At 38.6% G+C, this 20,361-nt stretch overlaps 1 protein-coding gene across 1 annotated transcript in view; it reads right to left on the reverse strand.

The window, feature by feature from the left end:
• The window catches only part of Actr3 (actin related protein 3), a 46,596-nt gene extending 26,539 nt beyond the window's left edge, over nucleotides 1–20,057 (reverse strand). The window contains exons 1-2 of the mRNA XM_042685092.1: nucleotides 19,814–20,057; nucleotides 4,029–4,084 (exon numbers count right to left, since the gene is read on the reverse strand). Of these exons, the coding sequence (XP_042541026.1) occupies nucleotides 4,029–4,084; nucleotides 19,814–19,857 (100 nt within the window). The 5' untranslated portion in view covers nucleotides 19,858–20,057. The remainder of the gene's footprint in view (nucleotides 1–4,028; nucleotides 4,085–19,813) is intronic.
• Between the last annotated feature and the right edge of the window lie 304 nt (nucleotides 20,058–20,361).

A 20,361-nucleotide genomic window follows, 5' to 3' on the forward strand; every position in this document is an offset into this window, starting at 1 on the left:
CATAAAGAAATCAGCTTCTACTCAGAGACAAGGTCTCAAATAACAAAAGCCAAAAAGTATTCATCTAGAAATGTTTAAGTTACATAAAAACTAAATGTGAATTTAAAAACCTTAACTAATTCTGAATAAGATTACACATCCATATATGCCTGATGGAAATTCAGTACTTAAAAACTGAAAAAGATCACTAACGAAAGAAGGAAAAGTGCAAGAATTTTAAAAAGCAAATATTTTTTATATCTCCATCCAATTCATTATTATGGGCTAATTTATTATCATTTGATATAGTAGAAATCTGTTAAAACCTTAATCACATATACAAAGAGGTATCTAAATTAGTATCTGTAGAACGAAATCACCTTAAAAAACTTCAGAAATCTGGCACATAGTTCCAGAAATAAAAACCTGTCATGTACTCTTTTGCTACTGTTGTTTGAGATATGATCTCTCTCAGGCTGGCCTCAAAACTCTTCACCCTCTGGCCTCAGCCTCAGTGTACTTCTTAAATGAGATCATATATTTCTGATATTTTTCAGGTTAAACAGCTGTTCATTCAAAATAGTTAGCTGAAAAAACATGCTTATTTGGCTTTCTGCAGTTCCTTTGGTTTAACAATGATATTCTGAAAGTGGGATGAAAATAATTAAAGGAAAAAAAAACTAAACACGCAATCTATTCCTTCTAAATGTTACTGATTCTCTCTGACAATGTATTTGTAATATACCTAGACATCAGAAAACTCACAATTAATATCCTGAGCAACTAAGTAAATTTAAATAAAGTTAAACCATATCTACAGGCTTGCCAGGTCAAAATACCCATACATATCATTAAGAGATAGTGGACATGTCATGTCTATGTCTGATAATGAACACTGTACCTAAAGAATGCAAACTGAATGAGGAAAAACATCAAAAATTAAAATCTTTCTTGCAGTAGGCAAATAAAATTTTCAACATTCTGCCAAATACACATAAGATAGAAAATGAAAACTGAGAATGGGTATTTTGGCATAAAGATAAAAATAAAGAATAGATTTAATGTTGATGAGATTCTAGGGCTCATTAGATGAAGATTATAAAGACCTCAAATAAAGACAAACATTTAAGAACATAAGCAATGCCACAACCTGAAAAGATGGTAGTTACACTTCAATATTCTGAAATAATCATACATAATGACTCACAAAATACTACAACAATTAAGAGATTACATAACTAACATTGTTACAGATTACATTTTTTACAGATTAAATTCTGTAGCCCCTTCAAAAAAGATGTCAAAGCTCTAACCCCCAGTAGGCAACTTGCATGGACATTGCATCTTTTGAGTTAAAAATGATGTTATTAAGATGCTCCTAATACCTACGGCTGATGTCCTTATTAAAAAGGAAAATCTGAAGAAAGACATGACTTCGGCTGTAAAGAAGGAGATAAAGACACAAAGCCAGAGAAGATAACCATGAGACTACAATGCTGCATCTACTGAAATGACCTCAGAGTCGAAAAATCCACGGAGAAGGACATGGGTGACAAAATAGTTTTATTAGCCGGGCAGCAACTGCCTAGTCCTGGATTACCTCAGAACTAAGAGCAGCAGCGACCTCTAATGGGGCAGGGTTTATAAAGGCTAAAACCACATTCAGGTGGTGATTTAGCAAGCAAGCAAGCTGATTTACAGAAGCTCACAGACCATTAGAGGCCGGGATATTCTTCAGCAGCTGTGGTCAGGACCAGGCAGCAGATGTAGATGGAGGCTGGAGATTCAGGACTGGGGGTGGGGGTTGACAAGAAATGGAAAATTGGGTTCTTACTCTACCAAAAAAGGATCACTAACAAACATTAGATGATAGAAGATGCAACAAAGGGCTCTCCTCTAAGAGCCATAAGCAGGAAAGCTGCATTATATATAATGTTCTGCTATATTATACACCTCTAGAATTCTAAACTGTAAGTTTCTATTAAACCAGTATTTAAACTTAAGGTTTCATTAAGCCAATTTTTAGAAATTTAGTGCAGCTTCTAGGAAACTAACACAAGTATAGTCAAGAATCTAATATGAAACTGAAGAATTAAAATCAAACACTAACTCATAAAAAAATGTCACCAATAAGCCAACATTTGTCACTAAATTTTTAAATAGATCAAAAAATATGGAAAAAGTGAAGAAAAGTAAACCTGTCCTCAGTACAGGCAACAAATATGTATAAACTATAAATGAAATGACCATTAAGCAGGTTCTTGTTTTGAAGATATTGCTGACACTAATGTGTGGATATAGTTAGTTACTAAATAATACATTTCCTATAATACCTCTATAAAAATTATCTTCTGGCTTGCACAGAAGATAGTTTGCAGGATCTTTGTCTCTTGTCATCTCCAGCGAGTGTTCATATTTTTAATAAAGATAACATTTTATCTTAAGAGATATCAACCTCATTTGCTTTATGTTATTATTATTATCTTTAAGTGGTTGTACAAAGAACTTCCCATTCTACAAAACAGTATATGAATACAAGGTGTCTGACAACCTTGTCACCCATCACTCCTAACCCATCCCTTCTCTCACTTTTTTTAAATTGAGATTAGGTGATTACATAAATTTCACATATTTTACATTAATATTTTTAGAGTGTTTTTGATTTTTCCTGTTCTAACTTTTGTTGACCATCACTTATTTTTCAGGAGTTTTAAAAATTAAACTGGCAAGATTCATATGCACTCTTTCATCAGTCTCACAATCCACTCCACATTGTGTAAATAATAGTCTATAATCCATTATAAGAAAGTATACCAGAAAAATAAGTACAAAAATCAGTAGGTGTGTTTCCTGAGAGTGAATATGCATATGTATGTTTATATGTACATATGTGGATGTATATACGTATATATCCTAAATAAACTTGCCCTTTTCAGTATAATTTTGACAGTGTACTTCTCTTAGTTCTCACGTTTAGTATCTTCACTACACAAATGAAAACACTTTTGAGACCTAAAATGCTTCTTTTTTGCATACTCATTTATTTCCTTTTTTTCTTAAAATTCATATCCAAAATTTATTCAAATTAATTTATTCTAAATAATTACTCCTAAAATTAAGTTTTCTAAGAGCACTACCAAAGCAATGACTTAAAAAAGATTTGTCGTTCATCTGACATGCAAGTCATGGCAGCAGCTAAGAGGTGCTACCATATAATCTATAAAAATGTGAATTACGTGAAAGTCAAATGATAAATGATGACAAAGTACAGCCTATATTAATAAAAATAGCTCTAAAAAATAAGTTTTTTTTAAACAACTGAAAAATAAGTGGTGGTCAACAAAAGTTAACTAGAACAGGAAAAACCAAACATACGTTAAAAACAATGCACATACTGTATGGTTAATAGGTAACAGTAACATCTCTTAAGATGAGATGTCATCTTTATTAGAAATATGAGCACTCACTGGAGATGACAAGAGGCAAAGATCCTGCAAACAATCTTATCTGCAAGCCAGAAGATAAATTTTATGGAGGTATTATGGGAAATGTACTATTTAGTAACTATCTCCACACATTAGTGTCAGCAGTATCTTCAAAACAAGAACCTGCTTAATGGTCAAATCTTTTTTTTTTCTTTTATTTTAAAGAGATACTTGCTAAGATTTGCAAAGAGAAAAAAAAAAGCTGAAATAACTAGTCAGAATCACAAAAGGAAAAGTAGATTTATAACTTGACAAACCATGTTTAAAAAACTGAATGTCAGAACAGCACCAGTAGCTCACACCTGAAATTGAAGCCAACCTGAGCAGGGACGCCTGTGAGACTTGGATCTCCAATTAAACACCACAAAAACTAAAGTAGAGCTGTGGCTCAAGTGGTAGAGCACTAAAAACACAGAGACAGTGCCTAGATCCTGAATTCAAGTCCCAGAACTAGCACTAAAAAATCACCATCATAGAATGCCATTGTTTGCCTTAATCACTTAATTAAGGAGATCTTTAAAATCAGATTATTTGTTTAAAAGAAATTAATTAAAAAATACTTACAGGATGGGATGATAAACTGTGGCTCTGTATTTCCAGCATATCCTAGTTTTGTATATCTGCAAAACAAAAAGAAATTTACACAATTCCACTAATACATTAGCAATCACGGTTGTCATCTGTTAAAAAATGACATTTAATTGAGATAATATTACACAGTTCCAGCCCACTTCACATATGTTTTGGAAATTATATGAAAATCATAAATGTCCAGTAGATTTTTTGTTTTTGTGGTGTTGAGGATCAAACTCAAGGGGCTTGTACATGCTATAAAAGTGTTACACCTGCAGCCTAAATGCCTAAAGCCTAGTAAGAAGGAATTCCACTTCAAAAACTGTCATACAGAGATATTAGTATACATGTAAAACAATATACATGATCATTTGCTGCAATCTTTCTCAGCAACAGCAAGAGACTAGAAATGTCCATCAAAGGAAAACTAGTTAAATATGATAGGTTTATATAATGGGGGCATCATGCAAAAAGAAAAAGTAAGGAAACTTTTAATGGGTTGATAAAAAGTGGATAAGCAAACTTATGGGTTGATATGGACCACTCTTCCAAATGTGAACTGAACAAAACAAGATAGAACAAAGTGGGATGTATAGTTATGTAAAAGACATAAAAGTAAAGCGTTAAGGATATAAATAATGCAAACAATTAGGTAGCACAAACTAGAGGCATGGCTTAAGTACTATAGCATTAGCCAGCCATCAGTGAAAACCTGGAATATGAGAGCAATCCCCCAGTACTAACACACTTAAAATTGGGTGCCAATGGCTCAACCTGTAATCCTAGCTACTCAGGAGGCTAAGTTATGAAAACCATGGTTTAGAGCCAGCCTTGGGCAGACAAGTCAGTGTGACTCTTATCTTCAAATAACCACCAAAAACCTAGAAGTGGTAGAACATGAGCCTTAAGCAAAAAAAGCTCAAGAAAAGAGCTAATGCCCTGAGTTTAAGCTCCAGGATCAGTGAACTCTGTGTGTGTGTGTGTGGTGTATGTGCGCACACACTTACACACACACCCCAAAAAAGAAAAGAGAGAGAGGAAAGAAAGAGGGAGGGAGGAAGGGAGGAAGGGAAGAAGGAAGGGAAGAAGAGAGGGAGGGAAGGAGGGAGAAGACAGAAAGGAAGAAAACAGAGGGAAAGAAAGGAAGAAATGAAGGAAGGAAGGGAGGGAAGAAGGAAGGAGGGAGAGGAAAGGAAGGAGGGAGAGGAAAGAAAGAAAAAAAGAAAGGAAAAGAGAGGGAGGGAGGGAGGGAAGAAGGGAGGGAAGAAGGGAGGGAAGAAGGGAGGGAGGAGGAGAGACAGGAGAAAATGGAAAGAAAAAAGAAAAAAAGATGTTGAAGTTATTCTGTAAGATGGCTAGACTCTGGCTATGTGAGGAAAGCTATTAACTATAAACAGGCTTCAAGTAGCAACAATGTTTTATATTATTCCATATTCAAACTTACTGCTAAACAGAAACAGGTAAAACGTTTTTACATCATTGGACTCTAATAATAGCTAATAGCTGCAGAAAGTTTTCTAATATAAAAGGAAAAATTTTTCTGGAGATGATTAACCCCCATAATGTTAAGTTCAAAAAGTGAGTTTGCTAAATAAATCACTGAAAATAAGGAGAAAACACACTGTTTAAAATGTGATAGTGCTCTATTAACTAAACCATCAAAGATTTCCCTTACCTATGTTTAAACAAAATAATCAAAATTTCTTCACAAGGCATACAAAAGTTTCTTTAGTATTTGATTCCTAAAAACCTCTTCCTAGCTTCCTTGACACATTAGAACTCGATAGCCATAAAAACTGCTAACAGTTTCTAAAGAGGCCAACTCATTTCATGTCACCGAGCCAATAATAACACTGCTGCTACTAAGGAAGACGCTCTTTCCAACTCTGAATACAACCACTAAACTCTTACAGAGTCTGCAAAATTCAGGTTGATAAGCTGCCTGGTACATGAAAACTTATACATCTTTCCAGATACCTGAATACCTTACCTTGTAGAGGTAACAAGTATTATTTAATAATTTCTGAGCTTTGATTCAAAAATAAAAAGTTAACAGGACTGTTCAAAGTCTTAAGGATATTGTCTTAAGAGTACTGGCACACAATACTCCATTATATGCCAATTCTAGTTCTACTTTCCAACTATTCTGTCTAAACTTTGCATTCTTTCCATAATCACAAGAAGACTATGCAGATACAACTTTTCAATGTTTTATAGTTATTATACAAATTATCTTTTTATCCATCAACTAATGCCAGACTGTAAAAGATTGTTGAATTATAGCTTGTATCTGTTTTTAATACCCTACAATTCTCCAAAATTGTTATTTCTCCTAATTCAAAATCTCTTATTAAGGTATGGCCTTCAAGTGAGGGGAAAAAAATAGAACTTCTATAATGGATGCATGGACCACATTTCACAGTATGGAGAGAAGAAAATTACTAGTACTTATTTTTTAATTCACCAAAACTAAAACTATAACCTAGTTGAAATAAAAGTGCAGACTATGTTTAAAACAGTAACAAAAACAATAGAGGTCATTGTGACATTGACAGAAAGAAGGGCCAATGATATACTTTGCCTCACGCCACCCACACTAGCTGATTAGAACTAAATATACCAAACCAAAATGGAAGACTTGTTTAAAATAATCTGAAACTGAATCAGAAACTGCAACAGGATGCTTTGCTTCCAATTCTAGACATCCTACCAAAAACAATAATCTCAAAACCTTACAAAATCCCTACAAATGCTGCAAATCACCGAACTTAGCACTATAGCACTCTCTAATGAGCTCTAATTAAACTCTGTGAAGCATCGGGCATCTCAGGCTTATAGGAGCCCAGCTTTCAGCATACTGCATTTGCCACTTATTTTTGCTGGATAGGTCTTCCTCTCGCTGTGAACGATCTCTATTTACAAAGCCTTCTCAACAAAGCCTGAACACCACACAAGATTGCTCTATGAAGTCTTTGCTAATCATTTTAGCAACCAATTCACTCATTCTTCCACTAAATTATTTATTTCAACTATTTAACATGTATACTAGACTGGTTGGTTGGTTGGTTGACTGTGGGAGGTGTGTTTATTGGAGTTTGAACTCAGGACCTCCCACTTCCTAAGACTGGCCAACAACTTGAGCCATACCCACAGCCATTCATTTTGCTGGTTATTTTGGTGATACGTTCCAGCAAACTTTTCTGCCTGTGCTAGCCTAGAACAGTAATCATTCAGATTTATGCTTCCTTAACAGCTAGGATTACAGGTGTAAGCCATCAGCACACAGCAAGCCTGTAATTTTCATGTGTGTAAATACTATCTGTCATATAGGATAGTAAGATGTTTGAAGAAGAACCCATATTACACTATAAACTCTCTTAGGTACCTCCTTTATCCAGTCCCACAACTTATCATATCTTGGACAAAAGCAAATCCTTATGATGGACGAGATCAACAATTAATTATCTTTAAAAAAAAAAAAAAACATTAAAAAGATCTAGTGAACTTAACACAGAATAGCCAATGTACAATCAAAACAAGTATTTTCAGGGGACTGGAGATGTGGCTCTGTTATAGACTGCATGCCTAGCAAGCATGAAGCCCTGAGTTCAAGCCCCAGTACTACCAAAAAAGGAAAACAAGAAAAGAAAAATAGAAAAAAAAATGTTTTCCCCATAGCAGAAAAATAAATATCTATAGTTTTCAAATAGATGGGTACACCATACCTTGTTAAATCATTTCTAATCTATGCTTAAGCAAATTATCTAAATTTAGGGTAACAGCTAAGTAGTGCACCACTGTCTTGGATTTAATGCTTAAATAATATCTCCCAAAAAATAAACAATATAAACTTTGTACATCCTAGTTATAAAGATTACTTTCACCTATTCTTAAGAAAAATTAGATTTAAGGGCTGGGAGGGTGGCTCAGTGGTAGAGCGCTTGCCTTGCATGTCTCAGGCCCTGGGTTTGATTCCTCAGCACCATATAAGCAGAAAGAAAAAAGCCGGAAGTGGCGCTGTGGCTCAAGTGGTAGAGCGCTAGCCTTGAGCTGAAGAACTGAGGGACAGCACCCAGGCCCAGAGTTCAGGCCCCACAACCGGACTCAAAAAAAGAAAAATTAGATTTAAGAAAAAAATATATTTTATACTCTTAAAAACTAATTTGAGGGCTGGGAAGGTGGCTCAGTGGTAGATCGCTTGTCTTGCATGCATGAGGCCCTGGGTTCGATTCCTCAGCACCACATAAGAAAAAAGAAAAAAGCTGGAAGTGGCGCTGTGGCTCAAGTGGTAGAGTGCTAGCCTTGAGCTGAAGAGCTGAGGGACAGCGCCCAGGCCCAGAGTTCAGGCCCCACGACCGGACCCCCTCCCCTCCCAAAAAAAAAAAACTAATTTGAAAAACACCTCAGAACAAATCAGTTACATAATGACATTAATAGTTGTTATACTAAACTAATAATGGTAATCTTAAAAAAAAAACCCTATGGTAAAACTGGTATTTAAAAATTTTATTTAAAAAAATCATGCCCATGATCAACACATTTTTACACTGGATACAGTGTGTGACACCCTGCAGCCTACAAAAGGGAGAAATAGAGGACACGCATGGTGGTATACACCAGTAACCTCAGCTACACAAGACTGACACAAAAAAAAATCACAAGTTCAAAGACAGCTTGAGCCACATAGCCAGTAACCCTCTGTACAGTAAGTATTTTCACAATAAAAATATATTTAAAAAATTTAAATATAAAGGCAGAAGATAAAGCTCAATGCTGCAATATTGAGCTTTTGCCTAGCATGTCCAAAGCTCTAGTCTAGCCCTAGTGTTTAAGGGGGGGGGAAAGGCAGGTGAGGTGGTACTATAATTTCAACTTTGAGTATTTCCAACCATTTTTAAACCATACAGCAAAATGAAAATAAGACCACAGAACTGTAGAAAAGACCTTAGAGATTCCATGCAACCCATTTTCTAAATTTCTTAGTACTATATTGACAACCACTATTTTAAAGTTAAAGAATTCTACACAAATATAAATGACTTCTTTCTACCTTTACCATACTCATATATAATTCTGATATTATCAAATTTTGTATGTGAAGAGGCCTACAAATTAATCCTAATATGCACTCCCATAGTACCTTAACCTTTGCCATAGTTTTCTTCGTACTATACCAAAACTCAAAAAGGTAATCTGTTGTGTTAGACTTTAAGAATAATAACGTAGCAGCTAATTCACGGGGAAACCTGGCCAAATATAGTAAGACAATATTAGCTACAAAGAAAAACAGCAATGGTTTAGTTTTTCCAATTCCCTCCAATGCTTTTGTCATCACATGCAGGTGAATGTTTAACCTGACACAAAAGACCAGACAGACTGTTGACTGAAAAAAATCTGGACTCTTAGTGTCAAAAGAAATAACATTCTTCCTGAGTTTGGGCCTAAACCTTAAAATCTGTGGGGAAAGAGGAAAGAAGCAGAAAGAAAAGGATATGGTACTTAGAATTTAAGAAAAAAAAAAAGCTGAAATGCTTGTTTTACCACTTACTAGCCTGTGGATCATATACACAGGTCTATGACCAAAGATATGTAAACACAGACTGATTCTTAGTACATAAGTGATGACACTAAAATTCAAAGTTGTAACAGAAGTCAAATAACAGCAGATGGCACTAAGTATTAAGGAAACATTCTTCCCCTGTTTTTTCTCTTAAGTCCCTCTATCCCTTCCTACAACTGGTTTTTTAAAAATTCCTAATATTTTCCAAATCACTTTCCTGCTATACTATCACCACTCTCAAAACACAGATTTTAACAATTAACACTTGCCTTATAAAAGAATCCTGCCAAAAGGGCCAAAAAATTAGGCAATAGGTAAAATAGATCCATAAAGATAGAGTATATTAGTATTTGTTGAGAGCAGAGGAAATGGAGAGCGACTAATGGGTATGGAGTTTCATATAGGGTAATGAAAATCTGTGAAGATGGTTTCATAACCTTGTGAACACACAAAAAAAATCATTCAATTATAAACTGTTGAATAATAAAGCACATGATCATCTATAGCTATGTGATATTTGCAAGTTTATGCTCTCATTGCCAATTCTTCATCTGCAAATGGGAATAAAAGTACCTACTTTCAAAGGGTTGTTTATCTAATAAACTAGCACATATAAGGCAATTAGAACAGTATCAGGCATATATTATGCACTGGATGACTTTACTATTATTTTCAAGCTTTTTGCTAGTTAATTGCACGTAAGAGTCTCACAGACTTTTCTGCAGGTTAGCTTGATCATCAGATTATAAAGAGACTCAAAACGGTTTATATAAAACTTATTAAGTCTTCAAGAGATCCAAAGATTTAAATCTCTGAAGCATTAAAAAAAAAGTGTTCCTTAAAAAAATTCATTTTATGAAAGTCAATCATCCTAGATAGTATATTTCTAATAATTAGGTAAATATCTTTCATGGCTTATGCTGTAAAGTCCCCCAAAAATTTCTAAAACACCACAACAAAATAATATTACCGCTATCTTTTGGGGGGGAGGGTGATGGTACTGGAGCTTAAACACAGGGTTTCACACTGGCGATGTGTTTCACACTGGTGACACAGATGCTTTACCACTGAGCTAAACCTCTTGAACCTTTTTACACTTGGTATTTTTTGAGACAGTCCTATCTTTGTGCCCAGGACCATGATCCTTCTATTTTATGCTTTCCATTGTAGCTAGGGTAACAGGTATGTGCCACCATGCCCAGCTTCCTTCAACGAAGACAATGTCTCCTGGACTTTTCTTCCCTAGACTGACCCTGGAATCACAATCTTCCTTATCTAAGCCTTATAAACTGGAATGGCAACCATGTGCTACTACTCCAGCTACTGCTTTAGGAGTTAGCAAACTTTTTGCAAGGCAACCGAGCAATCATCCTGATCTCAGTCTCAAGTACCAGCCTTCACTACCTTATTTTAAAGAACCAAATTTACTTATTAACCCAGTAACAATACCGTACCCCTTTCATTGGTTAATAATTAATTATTATAAGTGTATGGTAAGCTATAGTGTACAGTTCTATACAGTTAATATTAATTGCTCTTGCTTCTTTATATATTAAAAATATATTGCCATGGCTGGGAAGGTGGCTCAGTGGTAGAGCGCTTGCCTTACATGCATGAGGCCCTGGGTTCGATTCCTCAGCACCACATAAGCAAAAAGAAAAAATCTGCAAGTGGCACTGTGGCTCAAGTGGTAGAGCGCTAACCTTGAGCTGAAGAGCTGAGGGACAGCACCCAGGCCCAGAGTTCAGGCCCCACAACCGGACCCCAAAAATAAATAAATAAATAAATAATAAAAATAAAAATACATTGCCATTTTAAAAAGATGATAAGCTTTAATACATTTTTACAGGGAAGTAATAGATTCCCTTTGACTGGTAGAATTTGTTTACAAGAAAAATATTGTTTGAAGCTACATCTTCACCATGCCACACATCTAAGGATTTTAACTGTATCTACTAATTAGGGGAGATAAGTCTATTGGACAAGGGAAATTTAGCTCTATTTGAGTTAAACTCTCCACCTTATTAAGATTTTTACCATTCACAAAGTCAAATAAAAAAGTCAGACACTGTGGTGTTTGGTCACAATCCCAGCTCAGGGAAAGTGGAGATGTAAGGATCAAGGGTTGGAAGCCAACCTGAGCTACAGAGCAGGGCTTTGACTTTAAAAAAAAAAAAAGTGAGACAGCATAACTAATGACTCACCACAAGCCACATGTACTCATTTTTCAAGAAACTGGATCACTATCCACAATGTTTAAAAAAAAAAATTCATATTCAATCTGCCTGTTCTCTTTGCTTTATCATTTTACTTAATTTATAAACTACCATTATAATGTCAAACTCTCCACCTGCAATTTCCTTTTCATGTATGCATACACATACACACACACACACACACACACACACACACACACACACACACACACGTGTGCGCTGCTCCTGGGGCTTGAATTCAGGGCCTGGGCACTCTGCTTGAGCTTTTTTGCTCAAGGCCAGCACTCTACCACTTGAGCTACAGCTCCACTTCCAGCATTTTGGTTGTTAATTGGAGATAAGAGTCTCATGCACGTTCCTGCCTGGGCTGACTTAGAACTAAAATCCTGAGATTCAGCCTTCTGAGTAGTTAGGACTATAGTCATGAGACACCAGTGCCTCAAATATATCTATTTTTAACTTCCTGAAGGACATGTCCAGTTATAGAACATCACTAAAAGTTCAACAACAAATTCCAATTTTAGTTTTTTAAACTCAGTTGCATAAAATTCCCTTATTATACCAATCACTTACATTGATCTCTATCTACAATTCACCAGAATCAATTACCAAATCATCTCTCAAATTAGCAAAAACATACTGACCATACAAAGAACTGTTGTAGGCAAGCCAAGGCCTGCAGGCGATAAAAAAATAAGCAGGAGACAGTCTGTTCCTTTCCTTAAGAAGTTCAATTCCAAAATAGGGGGGGAGCTAATGATTATAATTACAATGTATTGTGTCAGTCACTGGCCAGGCACAGTGACTCATGCCCCCCTACTCAGAGGAAATCAAGAGAATCAAGCTTGATAGCTAGTCCAGACAAAAATTTATTAAGACCCCATCTCAATCCATAAGCTGGACCCGATGGTAGACACCTGTCATGAGAACTCCTTACAAGGTAATAGATAAAAAGAATCAGGATGTGAACCAGCCCTGAGCAAAACCATGAACCTACCTGAAAAAAAAATGCAGCAAAAGGAGGGATGGGGTGCTGGAGGTCTATCACCAATGACCTCTAGTAAAAGACCACTAGATTGGCAAGAGTGAGCCTGAGTTCAACATTGGAAGAAAGGAAGGAAGGAAGGGAGGGAGGGTGGGAGGGAGGGAGGGAGGAAGGGAGGGAGGGAGGGAGGGAAGGAAACAGGCACTGGGTGGGTGCTGAATCATTTTCATGAATTATAAAAATAAGCTAATACCATAATTTCCCAATTATTGATGAGAAAAATAAGACCTAATGGATTTGAAGTATACAAAAATCATATAATTGGTAAATGGAACAACTGAACTCAATAGCAGCTGATGACAAAGCCCTTGATAACTATAAATGAACAACACAGTCAGGAACTGACCAATATACTACTGGCTCACATCTATAATCCTAGCTACTCAGGAAGCTAAGACCTGAAGGACCATGGTTGGAAGTCAGCAAAGGCAATAAACATGTGAAGCTTCATCTACCCCATCTGCAACTAGCCAATAAAATGCAAGACTGGAGGTATGACTAAAGTAGTGGAGTACTAGGACTGAGCAAGAAGTCTGAGTAAGAGTTCATGGCCCTGAGTTCAAGCCCTAATATATAATAAAACACATATAAAATGTTTAAGAAAAAGCCGGGTGCCGGATTACAGGCTCACACCTGTAATCCTAGCTACTCAGGAGGCTGAGATCTGAGGACTGCAGTTCAAAGCCAGCCCAAGCAGCAAAGTCCGTGAAACTCTTATCTCCAATAAAACACCAGAAAACCGGAAGTGGCACTGTAACTCAAGTGGTAGAGGGCTAGCCTTGAGCTGAAGAGCTAAGGGACAGCGCCCAGGCCCAGAGTTCAAGCCCCACGACTGACACCAAAAAAAAAAATTAAAGAAAAAAAAGATATAAATACAAAATTGTACCTTCTGCTCCAATCCTACCACCAATATCCTATTAAAGAATTTCTGCAAAACTACTGCTGAGTGGACTGCTTAAGAATCATCTAACAAGCCTATTAAAATGGATATTCATGAGTCACTGTGTATGAAGTGCCACATTCCTAATTCCTGTTCACTCATTCATACATTTATTCACTCAATACAGACCTGAATTCCTACTTTACCTGAAATCTCTTTATTACATTTGATATTACTTGATTTGATTCAGTGAATACTCTAAAAGCCCTATTTTCAACATTTGTTTCCTCCAGTTGATTTTTTTAATTTTATTTTTGAAATAGCATATAATAGGAACATGAAGAAATTCCATATATATCACAATGTACTGTGCAGAAGTTCATGCTGCCCATTGTATTCTAAATCCTCCCTTCCTTCCTTCTCACTTACAGTTTGGTGGGACTAATGATGATGTCTTCACATGTGGGTATATTTATGTGTACATGTATGTGTGATTTATGCTGATTCTCTTCACCCCAGCATGTCCTTTCTCCATCTGTACCTCTTACTGTTCTCTCCTCAGTCCTGCTTTTACACTCATGTCTCGCTACTATTGCAACTGATGATTTTATTCCCTATCAAATAAAATCACTTTTCAAATCTTTGCTGACATATAATACCTAGTACACAGTAGGTATCTAATTATGTCAGTTCCCTCTCATATCACAAAATCTTTATCACAGAATGTTATTACACATTCTTCAATTCATAAAGAAAAAGCAGCAGTGCAACATATCATGTCCAGGGGGCAAAGAATAAGAAACAGCTGCTCTTCTCTTTCAATTGTACAAACATGCTTTTCCATTCTTTGTAAAATGTTCCCCTGTGCATTTACCCAAACCCTTAAAAAGATAGCTCAAATGTAATATTCAGTAAACCTACCGACCACAATCATCTTTCTTTTCATAGTCAATAGAATAGATACTACTACTTTAAAAGTACATATCCAAACATTATCTACCGCTTTTTTTTATTTTTTATTTTTTACTATTTTGGCTCTTGTGTGATTAATGGTCTAGAAAGAAATCTGTGTTAGACGTTTTCATTATAATTCTAGGATGACTGCCCTACTACTAAATTTATATTTATATATGCCTCAAGTTCACAGCACTCCTTTTTCTACATGTGCAATACATCAAGTTACTAACAATGCTTTGTGGCTTTTTGACATCAAAAATTAAGCTAATGTATACAGTTCTGAAAGAAAGCAGCAGAGTCCCTATTATATACCAGAAAGAATATGAGCCTAAATGCAGAATTTAGATCCAAATATCAGCTACAACTAACTATTGAATAAATAACATTAACAAAGTAATTTAAATTCTCTAATCTTACTTTCTCTGTTATAAAACAAAGCAAAAATAATTGTCACGGGTTAAAAAAGATAAAGCAAATAAAAAGCCTCAACCACCAGATTCCCCAGCAGTGAAATTTTCCTGCTGTGCAATTCTGAACTATATTTAATAATATGGCTGGAAAGTTCGTTAAATACAATATATAGACAATTCAAAGTCAATATAGATGTTTCAACACAAAATTGGCAGATAGGAAAGAAGACTGACAAGGAAGATAACTTAAATTTTAGCTAAATCCAAGAAAGAACTTGACTTCTCAATAAAAGCAAGTCTGTTATATTTGTATCAAAACAATCTACAAAAATTATCAGCAAGTAAGAATTTTAATAAATATTCTTGGTTAACAAGAAAGATACTATGAATACTTCTGCCTCTGAAAATAACTACAGAAATAGACTACGAAGTTATTCACCTAATATCAATTTAAAAAGAAGAAGAAAAGTGAGAGAAAAGGTGGGTTAGGAACAATGGGTGACGATGTTATCAGACATCTTGTATTCATATACTGTTTTGTAGAATGGGAATTTCCTTGTACAACCACTGAAAGACTTTTTTAAAAAGAACTTTAATAAATATTCTTGGTTAACAAGAAAGATACTATGAATACTTCTGCCTCTGAAAATGACTACAGAAATAGACTGCCAAGTTATGTACAGAAATCCTAAGAAACATGAACTTCCCAGGCATGCCTTCCTCCACCCACCTGGCTCCTCCCCACTGTTCTAAAACAAGATCGTGCTTATCTGTGCTCACTTCTGGAATTTGGCCACAGATGAATTAAACAGGCTCTTCATTCATAGACTCCAACAAAATATTTATGCTTACAATTTAAGACTCAGAAATTTAAGTCAGGAAATTTCCTTAATTTATTTTAGATCTGAATATATCCAAAACTTCAAAACTAAAGTTACATAACATCTGCCATGGCAATCAATAGAAACTATCTGCCAATGCAGTGCTTATCACAGAAAATGAAAAGGCATGAGGGAAAATAACTCTGTAACCACACTTAGCATAATAAAAATCTATAAAAATGCTTCCATACTTAGGCTTGAATACTGAAGAGACTTCAGTGAAAACACACAAAATTAAAACTTATAACCTTGCCCTTGGTAAGTACATTTTTTTTAATGCTTTAAAACTGCTTTTCTTACAATAATTTAGTTTATTTTTGTTTGGTGCTAGAGGTAGAACCCTGGACCTCTCACATGCTCGACAGATACTCAATACTCACCTGTACCCAAACTCTGGTAATTTAGTTTTTAAGCCAACAGCTCTATCAATGGGCATCTACTTGCCCTAATTTTATTCTGCAATACTTTTCTAGTGTAGACCTAAAAGATTTATGTATTAATATAAAAGAATTTCTTTCTAAATTCTTTACAAAATGAGTTTTCTTTCATTATCTCAGCCTTATTCTCATATTTTTAAAATTCCTTAATTGTGGGGGGGGGGGCGGTGCATATGGTGCTCGGGCTGAAACGCTGATTATTAGGCAGGCACTCTATCAGTTAAACCCTCATTTAAAGTTTCAGAATTAAATTTGTTTCCTAACTCTTACAGCTTATCTAATACCACCAAGTTTAACAGATGGCCATCTTTTGCCTAAATTATATAATGAAATGGAATGAACAACTTGACGCAGGTTGTAATTTTTCATTTATAGGTGAGTAATTGTAGTTGGAGATCTCAGGTGGATCTCTATGTGCTAATATGAGATGAAGGTGTAACTTTTCAGGTTGCATCTGATAAGGGACAAAAAATAAATATCTTTTGAGAATCAAAATAATTTTGGGGGAGGGGTCTGGTTCTGGGGCTCTAACTGGGACTTTAACTGGCTGCTGTCCCTGAACTTGTTTTTGCTCTCAGCTAGCACTCTATCACTTGAGCCACAACTCCACTTGCAGCTTTTTTGGGGAAGTTTATTGGAGATAAGTCCCAAGAACTTTTTCATGCCCAGGCTAACTTTGAAGTGTGATCCTCAGATCTCACCCTCCTAACTGGGATTACAGGCTTGAGCCATTGGTGTGCAGCTATGTAAAACTCTTTCTGGAAGGAACTTCCAAATTGTGACAGATAGTTAAAAAACAGTACAGGAGGGCTGGGAAGGTGGCTCAGTGGTAGAGCGCATGCCTTGTATGCCAGAGGCCCTGGGTTCGATTCCTCAGCACCACATAAGCAAAAAGAAAAAAGCCGGAAGTGGCGCTATGGCTCAAGTGGTAGAGCGCTAGCCTTGAGCTGAAGAGCTGAGGGACAGCGCCCAGGCCCAGAGTTCAGGTCCCAGGAACAGACCCAAAAAAAAAAAAAAAAAAAGTACAGGAGAAGACTCCTACTCATCTCCACTCCTATTATAATGAATGTTCAGTTAATCTCTACTTATGAGGTAGGACCAATGAAAGAAAGCAATGATTTAGTAATTGAGATACTAAGATAGACGTAGTCTAGGTATAGATTCAGCCCATCTCAATCCTTGCCATTCAATATGTGTTGTAAATTTAAGGTAAAGCTAAATGAGATAATCTAATACATTAATCTAATACTGAAATACCTAAGTCACTAAGACAGTTCAGCTCAATAAGATACCTAAATAACCTACCTAAATACCTAAAATAAGCAAAAATTTATTTCAAAGACTGAAATGAATACAGAAAAAGAAATATACTAAAGATGATACCATGTTATCATGTTATTTAGTAAATGTCATCATATGATTTATTATCTACACTATTTTTAATTAACAACCAGTGATTTCCAAAGCAGTAAGTATTAAGTAGCAGTATTTATCACATAACACACTTGGAAAGTCCTACTCAGGACATATCTAATTTTGAAACTGGCCATTATCAACAAACTACTCACCAACTAAAAGGAGAAAAATAAAATACTGATTCTGGGAAGTTATGATACATCGAAAGAAACTTTTTTTGGGGGGGGGTCCGGTCATGGGGCCTGAACTCTGGGCCTGGGTGCTGTCCCTCAGCTCTTCAGCTCAAGGCTAGCACTCTACCACTTGAGCCACAGCACCACTTCCGGCTTTTTTCTTTTTGCTTATGTGGTGCCGAGGAATCGAACCCAGGGCCTCAAGCATGCAAGGCAAGCGCTCTACCACTGAGCCACCTTCCCAGCCCCGAAACTTATTTTAAGACAGCATTCATATATATGCTCATATATACATATACATATGTAAATATATAAATATGTATACATGTAAGTATACACACACAGATATCACATATATCCCCTAAGACTAACTACCATAGACCATATCTTTCTAAGGGAAAATACTAGGAAGTTGTTTGTTTAAGGTGCACTGGGATTTTAGGCTGCACACTAACATAAAGATATGAGAATGAAGAGCAGAGAAATTTTACATAGAATAGAGCTAAGAAGACATAATCAGTAGAACCCCTCCCTTTCCCAAAAAAAAAAAAAAAACTTCTAATATTCCAACACGAATTTGTCATTCACCATTAAAAAAAGTCCCTGCAATGTGTGGGAACTCTGACATGTCGTAATTTACAGAGTGACTACTTGCAGACGCCTCTATTTCAGTTAAACTACACTTGGCGTCTGGTTGCCAGTGAAGCACATTCCTTTCTACCTGCATCCCGGCCTCCAGCTTTCCAGGCGCGGTCGGGGACACACACCTGATGGTGTAGGGCGCTTTCCCTTCCATCAGAAGAACATTCTTACTGGTTTAAGTCCACCTACACTGCTACCTGGGCGCGGTAATTTCGTCTTTTTTTGCAACCTGCTTCATTTGGGAAGTTCTACCAAGATGTGTTCACGTCGGACACGAAAAACTACCTTATAAGGCTATACAAGGCTGAGAGCAGGAAGCGGCTTTGACAAAACTAAGGAAGTTGCAGCGCGCTTGCTCACTCGGGGACTTTTTTTTAAGGCAAGAGAAGTAACGCAGGCATGACATTTTCTCTCTCTGGAATTGAGATGAGACTTGGTACACCGGCTTCTCACACTCACGCACACGCACGCACGCAGCGGGAGATGGAAACCCAGGTCCGCGGAGCGCAGGCGAACCCAGGCGGCCGGTGATCCGGGACGTGGAAGCGCCGGTCCCCGGTTCCCATTTTTCAGAACCCGATACTCTTCCCCTTCCCCACCCACCACCACCCCCCACCCCCCGCGGCAGTGTGGTCACGGCAAACCTACAACCCAGCGCTTCTCTTTCTCCCCCCGCCCCGCGCCCCGCACCCCGCTCGCGGGGCGGGGGGGGGGGGGATCGGAGGGTCCCCCAGCCCCGCGGTAGGGAAGGGACGTCAGGTGGGCCGCCCGCGGGCCCCGCGGCGGCGGCGGCGTCCGCACCCCTCCCGGGGCGGCGTGGGGGAAGGGCGGGGAGGGGTCGCGCGGACGGACGGACGGACGGACGGAGGGAGGGAGCGGCGCTCGGGGTTCCCCGCCGCGGCTTCCCCCCCCATCCCCACCTCCCCACGCCGCGCACCCCGCGGCCCCCCGTGCCGGGAAGGCGAAGCCCACGCCGAGGGTGGCGCTGGCCGCCAGCCCCACCCCTCGCCAGCCGGGCGGCCGCACCATTCATCTCCCGGCCTCCTCCGTCCCCCCCCCCCCGCCATTTTCCGGCCTCCGCCTCAGTTTCCCCAGCCCGGCCCGGAGGATCGCCTGCTCCCCACCCCACCCCACCCCTATCCCCCGCAGCTCGATTTACCCCGTGCCACAGTCCACCACGCAGGCCGGCAGCCGTCCCGCCATCTTCCTCCGCGCCTGCCGCCGTCTGCGCCGCGCTGCTTGGGGCCGGGGATGGGCGGCAGGAGGCTCGGCGCTATCTGACCATCCACCGCCCGGCCGCCCTCCGTCTGCGGGGAAGCCGAGGCTGCGGCCAGAAAGCGAGCAGGCTGGGTCCGCGGCGACCGCTTCCGCAACCCGGGCAGGCAGGCGGGCGGGCGGGCCGGCAAGTCCCCGCCCTGGCCCCGCCACGGCCTCCTCCCCCCACCCCGCTCCTCCGCCCTCCCCCTCACGCCGGCCCCCACCCTACAACTTCTTCCCCCTCACGCCGCCTTTCCCCGGGAAGCCAAGATGGCCGCCGGTGCCGACGCCCCGGCCTGGCCAGGCCCCCCGGCCGCCAGCACTCCCCCTTCCGGCTCCGAGCGGGCGGGGCGACGGAGCCTGCGCAGTGAGGCGCGAGCGCCGGCCGTGGCGCCCGTCCGCGTGTCGAAGCGATCCAGTACGGGTTTTCCGGGAAGGAGAGGCGGGGAA

Source organism: Dipodomys spectabilis, unplaced genomic scaffold (genome assembly GCF_019054845.1).
Source record: "Dipodomys spectabilis isolate Male_0828 unplaced genomic scaffold, ASM1905484v1 ptg000094l, whole genome shotgun sequence".
In the NCBI taxonomy this organism is placed as follows: domain Eukaryota; kingdom Metazoa; phylum Chordata; class Mammalia; order Rodentia; family Heteromyidae; genus Dipodomys; species Dipodomys spectabilis.